Here is a 14264-nt window from a genome sequence, read left to right as displayed (position 1 = left end):
CAGACCAGTGTGCAAGGGGTGTGTCTGGGCCCTCGAAGGAGCAAACCTCAGACAGGCACAATTAGTGTGTCTTCTTAACTCTCCTTCTAAAGTTATTCGAGGGGACTGTGGCTTTGCCTTGAGCTAACCCCCCTTAACAGCCGGGAATCTAAAAACAAACAACATTATTTTATTAGGTTACCCCAGCAGATGAAAGCAGAGTGTTCCATTTGGACTTTTCGGAGTCAATTAATGCATTAGCTAAAAACAAACCCTTCCGAAAGAGAGTTCCCGTTGTCCTCGGCAGCTTCTAAAGGGAAGCGCGCCACGGTGCTCCTAAGGACACAAACGTCAAGACAGCGAAGAACAGAGAATGAGTTCTAAATAATTAACACTTATTGATAAAAACTGTTTTTTAATGATATAGCTCAACCCTAATGTAACAATAATCTCAAAGGATATGATTTTTTAACTCTTTATTTTTAACCATGACCAGGAAATTTAAATATCATATAGTTTATATGAAAGTTCCTGACTCAAAGTAACCAACTAATTAAGACCAATTTAAATAAATAGTTGTAGTTGCTCTAATAAAAGAAGTACTTATGACTTCTAAAGTAACTGAACAATACATAAGACTATAATTGTTTTCAGTTATGGTTTTAACTCCAGCCATTAAAACCACTACTGAAAAGGCCTATAAAATAGGAAGATAATAGAGATTACTCATTGGGAAAAAAACCCATTTCTCAAAAATCCATCCATCCATCCATCCATCCATCCAAATAGTAAGAGTCTACTAAAAGTTCCAGGCGCTATGGAACTAGCATCAAAGCACAGTCCCTACCCTTATGGAGCCCAATCTGGGCTTTCAAGCTGAAGACTGCCACTGTTTTAAAAGATAGAAGTGGCAATGCTTTTTGCTGCCTCAGACCTTAAAATGAAACCATTAAACACCCCCCTCCGTCGTCCTCATAACATCAAAAACAGAACCCTTTGGTGAGGGTTGGGTTATTCCCAAAAGGTAAAACAAAAGGCACGCCCCCTTTGTGGGCAGTACCATTTGTGGAAAGAACATTTCACTGCTCTTACCAGGGAACGCGTCTTCTAAAAATCTTCGGGAAAATCCACATCCTGAAAGCATTTGATTACCCTGAATTTAAAACGGGATTTCTGCTCAGTGGCAAAGACACAAATTCATCCCCACAAGGATGGCTTCTGCGGTAAAAAGCACATGATGACCCTTAGGGTTTATCCAGAAGGTTGACAAATGGGGCCACAAGACAGGATTCACCAAATTCCATTACTGGAGATTTCCCTGCCTCTACCTGAAGAATTCCAAGGTGCCTTGCCGAATACCTAGCCAGGGGAGGTTACAAAGTTTCAAGCACAATTTGTTCCCGGTTTTTATTCCCTGCTCACTGAGTTATGTGCTGTTAAACATTTCCAGAAGACTGTCAAAATGTAAGCATCCTGAGGTTTACATAGGCCACACCATTAAATAACATATAAGCACAAAATTTTAAACATTGTTTTCCAGCAATGGTAAATATTTCAGCTAAGTAAAAACTGAAGCTTGAAATGCAATAAGCATTTAAATGACTCCTTTCTGTGCCAGAATTCTTATTTTCCCCTGTGCAACCCCGGCTGCTTGGGATTAAGGCGACCCCAGGGAGCACAGCGAATGGTTGTGGGTTATGAGGTGTAGCATGAGCTTGGCGACAGCATGCCACCCAGCCTCAAGAAACCCAGCCACGACTGGAACCCAAGAATCAGTGTGTTCATTCTGTGGTCAGCTCCACATTTTTTCCCCTCCTAGAAAAAAAAAAAGCTGCTACAAAAGTCAGGCCTCTTCCCCAACCCCAAGCAATCATGAGGTGGACCCAGGGCAGAGGGAGACACTCCAGCGCGCTGGCCGGGCAGGGGGGGAGGCTGGTCCCCATGGGTGGGAGTTACACGGCTCTCGGTTCCTCAGCATTGAGGAAAAGGAGCAGCTGCAGAAACGGCAGCCACGGCACTGCCAACGTATTGTGCTGTCACTTCAGGAAGAAGAAAAACCCAGAACAAATTTGACGTGGTTTTCACCACACGGTGATTGCAGTTCTATTCAAGGATGTCACAGTCACACCACCCACTGAGCACAACTCAGATGGAATTAGGCCTCCTTCAAAGTGTCTCAAGTCACTGCCTATCCCTGAACAGAGTGAGCCGAGGATTTTAAAGAAACACAGTCCTGTGGCCCTATCTCCTCTGGCTTCCTGGTACCTCGGGTTTCTCATGTACTAAAGAGAATCGCCCTCAGCTACAGGTACGTCTAAGGGAAACCAGGACACTCTCCCAACAAATGCAGCATCTCTTAAAGAAGCAGGCAGGGCAGTGCACCACGTCTGAGACGTGGGTCAGTGTTTATACAATGAAAATTCGATCTTCTATAAAATTTCAAGCACGTGAAGAAAAGGAATGCAGTGATTTACACTGGGGGACTTTTCTCCACATTCAAAATACCAAAGCTTGAGTGCTTTGTTATTGTAACACCACCTAAATTTCTAAGACGTATTTGGAGTCTTGTGACTGGTCTTTGAGATTAAAATATAAATACCACTTGTCACTTTGAGCAGGGATTAGGGGTGAGTTCAGGGAGACGGAGGGGTTTCTCTTTGGTGTTCGCCAAACCAAAACCATGAGGGAGCCATGTATGTATGTGTCCTGTCTCTGGTGAGTGTAACAAAGCTTTTGTTCACTGAAAAAAACGAAACAAAACAGACTCATGGATGGTGTCCACACTTTCCAATTTTGAACAATAACTTTGAATGCCAACCTGCTGATCTACAGCAAGACAGGAGACTGAGAAATGGCTGTGCCGTCTGGAGGTGAATTTCGGAGAAACAGAAAGTTCCAACTCACTGCTGATAAGTTACCCAGCAGCTTCCTCAGGAGCACGACTGCAGCCTAAGGAGAGCCCTGAGGTCTGTTCAAGACTAACACCTTTCCACCAGTCATTACAGTGCTGGCCAAATATTACCAAAGGTCAGACACAGTGGTATATGGTTTTGGTATGAGGAAAAGTCAGAGAAAATGAGAAAATACCATTGCCATTTCATACCAGTTTTCACGCCCAACTGCCAGTGAAGCTTTACATTAATTCTCACGGTAAGAAACTGCCAAAAGCACCGAGAACGACTAGAACAAGTGTCAGTTTGCTAGGTTCCTCGCTCGTCTGGGGTTAAGTGTAGTTTCCCTTATTCACGCTGAACGCTGGCATACCGAAGACAAGGGTACACGTCACCTTGAAAGACGAGGACATATCGCGCCACTACGAACAAATCACCCTCAAAATGAAACACAGAGAGTCCAATGATGACAATTATTGCGGTCATTCGCCACATGACATAACAAGAGCAAACAATTCAGTAGCTTTAAAAATAGTTTATTTCCTTCCTCACAAACACATGAGCCTTCTGACCATTGCGCAAGGCACCACAAATTAAAAACTTACATTGCAATGTAGTTTTCTTCCATGATTCAAGATAAAATGGGTTTTAAAAGCAAATGGATGCCAATTACAGGGGACTGGGAGGGGGCGAGGGTAGGTACCAGTAACAGGGAGGCACGCGTTTTTCTACAGTGTTTATTGAAATAGGCAGCAGTCAGCACATGTGCTTCATATGAGCGGTTCCCCCAAATGAGGAGAGATGCTGCATATCCTGGTTTCTCCATCTAGAGAGTACAGTGCCAACAGTACTTTCGCTAAAGCACAAAAGACTTCTCCCTAGTAGTCTTAGTACCAGTAACAGAATATGATTATTAAACATCTTCAATGTGGTTTTCATTACAAAAAAACATGTTTCACATAAAAGCTTCATAATGTAATCCAGAGACAGAATTAGTGCATGCTTAAAACGTGAAGCCAGGCTGCCTATTTCTGATAATGTTTTCATTTCTTCCAGCGTTTTTTACTTTCACAAATATGCACCCAGTTTCCTACCAGGTTAAATAGACACACGGAACACTTCTGCTCTGAGCACCATGATTCCCTCTCAATAGCCTCATTGGGACTATAATCCTAATCCTAAGGAGAACGGTTCTAATTTGTATTCAGACTTGCTTCTTCCTCCAAATCCGGTTAGTGTTGACCAAATCCCAGCAAATGTCAGACACAAAGGTTTGTGAGCAGAGGCCCAAAGAATAATTATGAAAAATTTCACAATGATCTAGGTTATGAAACCACACGGAAAATAAATGATTTCACCTTATAAAAAGCCTCGACTTGAATTTAAACAGGAGATGGAAGTGAAAGGAATGAAGTGTTGCTTCAATCCAAGCTGGGGCATTCTTCATTGCAGTAACAACAAAGCCACAGCAATAGCGCAGGGACGGTCCTACGGGCCTCTACCAACGGCTTGTGAGGTAGATGGCTTGAAGAGAGGTAGGTAGAGCCCAAATTTGTTTTCAATCCCTGCAAATGTCGCAACTGCCAGTTTGTAGCCCCCAACGTGATCGGGGTTGGGAGCAGGCAGTGTGACCCTGGATTTAGGAACTGGCTCTGCTCCCATGGGCTTCCTAAAAGGAAAGGAGAGAAAACAGAGCGAGAATCTGAGTTTTTGTTTTGTTTTTTAACTTGGTAAAAACAACGCTCAAAAACTGCTGAAGTCTGGATCAGAGAGGAACTGTGGAATTCTAGTTAGCTGTATATTCCCTTTTGAAATGAGTTTGATAACATGACTTCAGTATTTTCCTACATCTTTTCTACTTCACCATAGGGACTAAGCAGACATACCTTTCTCAATGACAACAGAGTATCAGAAGCAGCTGAAATTTAGCAGGATACTTACACTCCTCCAAAATCAACGTAGAACCATCGCTGCAGCAATTCATAGGTCAGCAAAGTTACACCAAACTGGGGGGAGGAACGAAACACACGAGCTTTGAAAGAAATAAGAAATAACAGATGCAATTAGATTTTAAAAATTCACCTGATACCAAAGGTTTAGTTAAGAGCAAATTATTTCCATACCGCCAGCTCCTTTCCACAAAGCTTTTGGGCCTTCTTCCCGAAGGATCTTCCTAAAGCAGTCTATCACTCCGCTGTAAGTGGTCTGGCCGGCCCGGGCGGCCACCTGTAATCGAGTCTTGATAACATCAGCGGGGGTCACTAGAGATGCCGCAGGCATACCTGCAGGAAAGACAACACCTTCGCAGTCCGGTCACATTCTCCCTATATAAAAAGAACTGCCGGCCGTGGAAAGAAAGTTAAGAATCAGATGAAATCAAATGCCTCTTTGCTGTCCCCTCTGGGAAGCACAGCTGTGACTCTCGTCCGCAGTGAAGGAGGCTCCAACACACCTAGAGGAGCACACGCCTCGTCTCCAGATCACCAACCTCCGTTTGTTACGCTTATATTCTTAAACAGTTTGAAGGAATTATCAAGACGGCGACTTCGAGTGGTTGAGAACAAACGGAGAAAGATTTTGTTTGTTTGCTTGTTTTTTCTTTTGCTTTCCTGTGGAAATCAGAGTTACCAGGTCTGAGTTTTCAGAGGTAAAGCTTGTTATCCGTCTCCTCTTCCTGCTTTTCTGGCAGTCACTGGAGGTGCCTTGTCACATACACTCAACCACCCCCCACCTTCCAAACCCTCACCTCTTCATTTACATCAGAGAAAGACTTTACTGACAGCTAAACAAACACTGTGTGTGTGTGTGTGTGTGTGTGTGTGTGTGTGGAGTGACCTGAAGGGGAGGCGCCCACAGATAACACTTCAGGATTCCTCTTTCCTATGACTGACATCTCCAGAAAACATATGACAGAGAGCTTAAAATTTAGATTGGCCGATAATCAATGAAAAAGAAACAACAACAACAACAACAAAACCCTCCCAAAATTACCAATGGGAAATTTTTCTACAGTCATTTTATCCAAACTGGGGCAGCCCATGTTTAGACTTTTTAAAAGCGAGACTGTACTCAGAAGACACTGTCTCTTATGGTTTTATTACTTTTCCATTATGAACCTATTCCAAACCAAATTGGTCAAATGCAGATGCATAAATCTCCTTTGCTTTTTTTAAGGCTTAATAATTCTGTAAGAATTTCTGTCCAAACCAGCGTGGTCTGGCTCACAACTCCATCTCATCCTTCTAACAGACAGCTTTAAAGTTACAGTGTGTGCGTATGTGCCCGGGGGAAATCTGCAGAGTACACGTGTGCATTTATATCACTAAGCTGTATCTTTTCCTCTTCCATCTATACTAAGCTCCTCAAACATTCATCTGAACCGTTTTTATAAAATGCATCACGTTTCTGCATGTGAGAAAGCTCACTTTATATCCACTGCTTCACTGGATAAGTCATACTGAATTTCCTATTAGCTTAGAGGAATTATTTCAACTTTGAGCCAGGAATTTATCCTCCAACATAATGGAAGGAAACATGAAAAATGCTTAGAAACCCACTGTGTTCACACCACCAATTTTGTTTCACTTCCTGGTTTAGAAAGAGTTTAGCAAGGCTGTCTGCTTTAGACACGCAATAAAATCCTCCTTACGACGGCGGGCAGGCATGTCAGAGTGTGAATGTGAAAGACACACAAGCGATAAAATGGGTAAAAGGTTTCCTTCAGTTAGGGCAGGTTTCATAAATAGCTACTTGTTATGAAAAAAGAGAGAAGTATTGGGGAGGGCAGGGAGGAAAGACATTGATCAGTGAAATAAAAATGCCAAGAGAAACGTGTAAGATGTTTAGCAAGTTGTCTGGTAAAAAGTGATTGGTGTGTGTGTTGGCGGGGGCGGGGTACTGGAAACATGGCGGCCTGCGCACGACTCTCATCCTCTCCACCCCCTGCTCCCACCTCTCCTAGGAGGCCAGCTGCCAGGGCCTCGGAGGGACTGTGGATATCCCTGTGGACAGGGGATTTGTGGTGTGGAGATTTGCTAAATTCACCTGGAGGACAGCATCAGGCTGCTCCAGAGCAAGGCCAGGAAAGCAGCACCTACCAGGAAGAGCTGGGCCACCGGAGGTGTGTTGATCTGGGGGGTCAGGGATGGCAAAGACTCTGAGCCAATTTGCCTGGTCTCTTCCGGCTTGCAAAAGGGTAAAGACAATGCTGAGCAAGAGGTCAAGTCTTGGGACTTCCCTGGTGGTGCAGTGGTTAAGATTCCATGCTCCCAATGCAGGGGTCCCGGGTTTGATTCCCGGTCAGGAAACTAGATCCCACATGCACGCCGCAACTAAGAGTTCGCATGCCACAAATAAGGAGCCCACGTCTCACGACTAAGACCCAGTGCAACCAAATAAAAACAAGAACAACAACAACAAAAAGAGGTCAAGTTTTCTCTCTCCCCAAAGATGGGAGAACAAGACAAGGCAGGCAACAGGGAGGCAGCTTTTAGGTTCCTCAACAGGAAGGGGACTGCTGCCCAGCTGGTGCTTCAGAGATGAGACAAATGGTGAGACCTTGGGGCCACCTGCTACCTGTGTGACTGGAACAACTTGGGTGTTCTCCAGCCAATAAAAAAATTATAACTCTTTAAGGGGGTGCCCAGCAGCTAGAGAGTAGAAGGTCATTTACAACAAAAAGAAAGCATGATTGGCAAAACACAGCTTTGGTACAAGGATATGTTGTATAACAGGGAATACGGCCAATATTTTACAATAACTACAAATGGAACATAACCTTTAAAAACTGTGAATCACTATACTGCACAACAGAAACTTATATAATATTTTACCTCAAAAAAAAAAAAAAAACCCAACCCAGCAAAGACCAATGAACAGATATGACTAAAAATACAACTTTGGGGTAAGTCAGCCTTAATTTTCACAAATATCCTGTTAGTATTTGCAAAAAAAAAATGTGCTTCTCTGTTTATGGGACACAGAGTTAATATCTATGTATTTTGGATCAAGGTTAAGTTTGCCAGAATCCCTTTGCACCCTCATCTATATTATCTACTTGATGTATCAGTTTCTAAGAAAAGTGTAAAGATTTTCATTTAGAAAGAGAAAATACCACATTCTTGTCATACTTTTTTTTTTTTGCGGTACGCGGGCCCCTCACTGTTGTGGCCTCTCCCATTGCGGAGCACAGGCTCCGGACGCGCAGGCTCAGCGGCCATGGCTCACGGGCCCAGCCGCTCCGCGGCATGTGGGATCCTCCCGGACCGGGGCACGAACCCGTGTCCCCTGCATCGGCAGGCGGACCCCCAACCACTGCGCCACCAGGGAAGCCCTCTTGTCATACTTTTAACTTGAGGTTTTATAAGACGATATTATGTTGATAATACAGAGAGGCTTCTTAGTGAACTTTATCTTTTCTAAGTGTAAAATATGCCTCTGTGCTTCTGAATGCTATGTTTAAACCCTGAATTCCATTTAGTTTGACATTAATATTGCTACACTTGCTTATGGTTGGTATTTGCCTGGTACATATTTTTCAATCCATTCTCTTTCCATCTTTCTATGTCACTGTTTCCTCGAATGTCAGATGACTAGATTTTCTTTCACAACTTGGCTAAAAGTGTTTGTTTTTACTAGCGGCACTGAACGCATTCAGTTGTGGCTCGTAGACTGATTTCTGCCATTCTGGGTTAGTTACGGTTTTCATTTTCTCTGCTTCTAGGTGTTTCCCTTGTGATTTCCACCCTTTCCTGACTAATTCAATTTGTCTAAATATCATAAGCGTTTGTTACACAGGTGTGGGTTACAGTGTGTGCAACGAATGAGCACTGACATCTCTGCAGGCTGAGGTGCCCCCTCCCTTTGTCTCCCTTTCTATTACCTGCCTCCCAACAACGCTTCTTGTACAAAAACACATAAGCCAAGGTTAGCAGTCACTCAGACCGACTCTTGGGTTTAACTTTTATCTGCTCTGTTTCATATATCCCACAGTGTCCTCTTTCTTAAGTTCACTTTTCATTTTGCCTCCGAGAGGTCTGTGAGGGGTACCTGTGAGTCCTGGCTGGGAGGGACTACCCTGCTTTGGCCTCTGCTCCTGAAGGCAAGCGTGCCTGCTGGGAACGTAACTGCATATCAAGACCTCCTCTCCTCGGCGTTTTGACGGAAGCCAGCACCGCAGATGAGAAGCCAATCTTCCATTACTGATTGGTTTTCTCTCCTCTTTCTCTTATTGCTTCTCCCTGGACAACTCCTATTAAACAGATGTTAGACCTCTCGGATTCATCCTACATATCTCTTAAATTTTCTGTTATTTTTCATCTATGTATTTGTGATCCATATTCTAGAGCTTTTTGTTTGTTTTCTCCCATGACTTTATTTTCCATGTGTCAAATTTGGTGTTTTTTTTTTTTTTTTATGGATTTCTAAGTTTGGCAATCTTTTTATTAACTTTCAAGAAAGCCTCCTTACTGAGTGTTTCTTTCAAATCTGAGGACCCTAATTATAGTTCTTAAAAGTTCTCCTCTGTTCCCTGAATTGCCTGTTTTCTCTGTAATTCTTCTATTTACTTACCTTATTGCTCCTTGTTGTCTGAGGGGACCCCTGGCTGTCTACTGACATTCAAGTTCAAAGGACAGGCTGATTTGTGCTGTGGACAGCTTTCCACCGCACTCTGGGCCAGCCTCACCCACAGGCCTCTCTCCTGAATGGAGAGAGTTTGTGAAATGGGTGAGGCCCGTAACTGCATGCAGGGGCTAAGATAGGCTGGCAGGGCAGGGACCTTCCAAATCCTGCAATGCGGGGTGCTTCACTCTGGAGGTAGAAGGAATTATTTTCTACCCCTCTTTGGAAGAGCTGCTATTAGTTCATTTTTTTCTTCCCCCCCCTGCATCTGTGGTAAAGGTCTGGAATTACCATTAAGCCTTGCCCTGATTTATTTCAGTTCTTTACAATCACCCTCTCCAGGCAAGTGTTCCCTTCCCTTTAGAATACAGCTCTGGGCTTTTAGCCTCCGTTCAAATGTTGCCTGAAGTTCCATATAGAAAGGAGAAGAGAGAGGAGCAAGCCGACCTTCCCGCAGTAAATGCAGTTCCTTAACTCTTGTTAATTATTTACCCTAAAACCTCCCCCAACACTCAAGGCATTTTATCTATTGTTCACTCTGAGGTTAAAATTATCTGGTTTTGCTCTTAAATTAATAAAAGTAATTTCTCCTGCCGGTGTTCTGGGCTGTGGCATTTTTCACTTGTTTCAGGTTTTGGTTCCTATCTTCTGAAGGCTGGTGCTAACAAGGAGTTTTGTTTGTTTGTTTGTTTGTTTTGCGGTACGGGCCTCTCACTGTTGTGGCCTCTCCTGTTGCGGAGCACAGGCTCCGGACGCGCAGGCTCAGCGGCCATAGCTCACGGGCCCAGCCGCTCCACGGCACGCGGGATCCTCCCGGACCGGGGCACGAACCCGTGTCCCCTGCATCGGCAGGCGGACTCTCAACCACTGCGCCACCAGGGAAGCCCAATAAGGAGTTTTTTAACATGTATTTTCTACCATTTTAAGGTATTTGGGAGGAGAGATGGATCAACATGCTCAGTCCATTACCTTGATCCAACCTCTCCATTACTTTTTTTTTTTTTAAGGATCTAAGAATTGCTTTTAAATTATCTTAAGCTTTATGTCCACATAATTAAAAAATTGTTACATTTTATATAATTATGTGCCAATGGTACTTTTCTCTTAACTTAATTCTTCTAATACATTTGTAAAAGCATCATGATCAGTCACACACATAACTCTTTTAAAGATATTCCTGGGGCTTCCCTGGTGGCGCAGTGGTTGAGAGTCCGCCTGCCGATTCAGGGGACACAGGTTCGTGCCCCGGTCTGGGAAGATCCCACATGCCGCGGAGCGGCTGGGCCCGTGAGCCATGGCCGCTGAGCCTGCGCGTCCGGAGCCTGTGCTCCGCAACGGGAGAGGCCACAACAGTGAGAGGCATGCGTACCGCAAAAAAAAAAAAACAAAAAAAACAAAAAAAACAGATATTCCTGAATTACTACTTAGTCTAAAGCTAATTAATTCAAAGACAAGATCACACGACCATCACTGCAGTCTGACTTGTTCCTCTACCTCACCCCTCTGACAAGATCATCTGGGATGAGCGGTCACTCTATAACATTTGAGAAGTATTAGGTATCCTTCATTTGATATTATCCATAAACCATATTGCATTGCCCTTCATTAATCAAAAAAGTAACACTTAGAGTGAGTCAGAATTTGATTCCTTAATTTCAGGCCCCTTGCTTCAACCCTCACCTTCTGACACATGAGGCACTTCGGCTAATGAACATAAATTTAAATATCTGTTGGTCTTAACTCGATCCTGTGAATTAATGGAGATGTTCCCAGCATCTAAAGATCTTCCCAGTTTATCACTAGATACATAGACCTAAAAAAATTTAATATTCTCTATGTTTTAAGATACTAACAACCACCTGTTAAAAAGCTGTATATTACTAAAGCAATCTAACTTTAAATCAAATCAAATTTTTGGAGAAAGTAAGGTAATACTTACTGAATAACTGAAATTCCTGTCAAAACATAAAAGGTAAAATCATGTTCACTGAACCCAGATCCATCTTACGTATAATAGTATTGTTCAACAAAAAATATACGTATCCTGGGCTTCCCTGGTGGCGCAGTGGTTGAGAGTCCGCCTGCCGATGCAGGGGACACGGGTTCGTGCCCCGGTCCGGGAAGATCCCACATGCCGCGGAGTGGCTGGGCCCGTGAGCTATGGCCGCTGAGCCCGCCCGTCTGGAGCCTGTGCTCCGCAGGGGAAGGGGCCGCAGCAGTGAGAGGCCCGCGTACAACAACAACAACAACAACAACAAAAGTATCCTGTGTAAGAGAGAAACTGAAATATAAAATATAAAAATCATATTTTATATTAAAATGTGTATTTTATATAACATATAAAAATAGCATTAAGACATTTCTTATAATAAGTTAGTTAAGTCAATTACTGTTCCTCGTAGCTTATTTTGAGATCAGCTTTTCTCCTTTCTCTTAATGACAACAAAGATCACTCTGGCCCTTGGACCTACCTCCTGGGCTTCTGTGCATACCCACCCCATCACTGTGTCCTCTCCTGAGGAAATGCCTTTCTTCCCCTGGTATCCACAAGAGGAACATGGGGGTCTGATCTGGCTTGCAACCAACAGCCCACACATGTGTGGTGCATTTTGTGCTCACTGCCCTTCTTGATGGTGTTGCCCTGGGCACGCTTCTGACCACAGTCCTCTGCCCTTTCCATACTGAATTCAGCTCCCTGGCTGAGCACACCTGCAAGGCTCTACACTCAGCAGATGGTGGCCCTGCTTCCTCCCAGGACATCAGTTAACTGCTTATCACTGGATATACATTTTTATGTTTATCTTACTTAAAAAAAAAAAAATTACTAATCTTCCTTATTAATTCTGATACATTTTTAGGCATTTTAATTTGGATTTTCAGGTAAACAATCATTTTCAAATAACGATAGATTCATTTCTTCTTTTCTAATATTTATGCCTCTTTCTTCCTTTTCATATTCACCACATTGACTGGAACCTCCAAATAAGGCTAAAAAACTGGATAACAGAAACATCCCTAACTTTAATGAGAATAGAGGTTATGACAGTTGCCATTGGCTTCTGATATCTGTTATGAAATTAAGAAAGTAGCTTAGTTCTCATTACATAGTTTATACAGGTTTGTGGAAGATAAAGACCATCAAGCTTTGTGGCTTATCTGTCCTTTCAAGAAAAATCCAATGACAAAGTCTGTCTTATGTTATCCTGTCTTACAGGGAAGGGGAAGATGGGCAATAAAATGAAAGTAAACGTTCTATAGTCAGCGTGGCAGTTCGCTCCCAAAGGGGCCTCAGTGATCTTCACCTGCTGGTGTTCACACCTCTGCCTCCGCATCGTCTTCGTGCATGTTACGGAGGGCTGATCAGTAGGACTAATAGGACGGTGTGGAAACGAAGGAGTGCGACTTACAAGGCTTGCTCATAAAGACACTGCGGCTTCTATTTGCTTCCTCTTCTTCTCACCTTCCTCCCCCAACTTCTCCTGCCCTGTCCCTCCCTCTCCCTCCTCCCTCTCTCTCTGGTCTTGCTCTGGGGGAAGCCAGCCGCTGTGTCATGAGGACACCCAAGGACCTATGGAGAGGCCCTGTGGCAAGGAACTGACGGTCCTGCCAATGCTGTGCGTCCTGCCAATGCCGTGCGTGCGACTGAGCCGTCTTGAAAGTGCGTCCTCCGACCCCAGTCAGGCCTTCTAGAGCCCTGGCTGACGTCTTGACTGCAACCTCATGACAGACTCGAGCTACAGGTCCCCAGATGAGCTGCTCCCAACCCACAGAAACTGGGATAATAAACATTTGTTGTTTGAAGCTGCTAAGTTTGGGGTAACCTGTTCCGTGGCAACAAATAACTAATACAGAAGGTATGTGGAAAACAACTCTGAAAGACAACAGGATGGCTAGAGGGCTAAAATAATAGTAGAATGGGGATGTAAAGCAGTTCAAACTTTCAAGAAGGACAAGGCAATGCCTTAAAAACAATCATAAATTTTTTTTTTTTTTTTAACCAGCAAACTCACTTCAGAGAATTTATTTCTCCCAAGAAAACAATCCAGGATAGGGGGACAAGCCTTATGCACAAAGATGTTTTTTAACAATACCATGTATTTAAATTTTTTTTGAAAAAAAAGTTTGTTTTCTAAGATTGAAGGTGATGTAAGTATGCAGCAAATTAAAAATTTTGTTTCCAAAGTTTTAAATGACATAAGAAAATTAACATTATTATTGAACATTTAAAAATACTTATTATGTGCCGGGTGCTTTCCTGGATCTTTATATCCATTAATTCACTTAATCCTCATAATAATCTTACAAGACTAAGACTATTCTTATTTCCATATAGAGGTGGAGAAACAAGCCGAGAGGCATTAAGTAACTCATTCAGGTCATACAGTTCTCAGCAGGGAAACTGGAATTTGAACCCGGATAGTCTGACCCCACAGCACATGCCATGAACCATTTTGCAGTGATGGTGAACAATGCTTCAGAAACGATGCTAAGTGAAAACCACATACCCATAATGTGTTAAAAACCGTCCAAGGGGGGGAGAAATTAGCAAAAATATTAAATGGTGATTTTCTTAGAGTCATGGAATAATGGATACTGTTATCTTATTTACGTGTTCCGATACTTTCCAAATATTTTACAATGGTCAATATTTTCATAATCCAACAAAAAATAGAAGACAATAAACTTTAAAAGAGAAAAAAAATCCACTCATAATTTCTACAGTTCTGACAGCACGGATCACCCAGGAAAACTTGTACCCAGAGACAAAAATTA

General features: G+C 43.1%; 1 protein-coding gene across 1 annotated transcript in view; it reads right to left on the bottom strand.

Moving 5' to 3' along the window:
* The window catches only part of SLC25A13 (solute carrier family 25 member 13), a 214526-nt gene that overhangs the window by 6530 nt on the left and 193732 nt on the right, over window positions 1-14264 (bottom strand). The window contains exons 16-20 of the mRNA XM_060020496.1: window positions 4994-5152; window positions 4812-4902; window positions 3083-4539; window positions 1072-1197; window positions 182-315 (exon numbers count right to left, since the gene is read on the bottom strand). Coding sequence (XP_059876479.1) covers window positions 4359-4539; window positions 4812-4902; window positions 4994-5152 — 431 coding nt within the window. The 3' untranslated portion in view covers window positions 182-315; window positions 1072-1197; window positions 3083-4358. The remainder of the gene's footprint in view (window positions 1-181; window positions 316-1071; window positions 1198-3082; window positions 4540-4811; window positions 4903-4993; window positions 5153-14264) is intronic.

This window comes from Delphinus delphis, chromosome 9, assembly GCF_949987515.2.
Source record: "Delphinus delphis chromosome 9, mDelDel1.2, whole genome shotgun sequence".
In the NCBI taxonomy this organism is placed as follows: Eukaryota; Metazoa; Chordata; class Mammalia; order Artiodactyla; family Delphinidae; genus Delphinus; species Delphinus delphis.
Note: the sequence above shows the minus strand (reverse complement) of the source record. Positions and strands in the feature narration are given on the sequence as shown.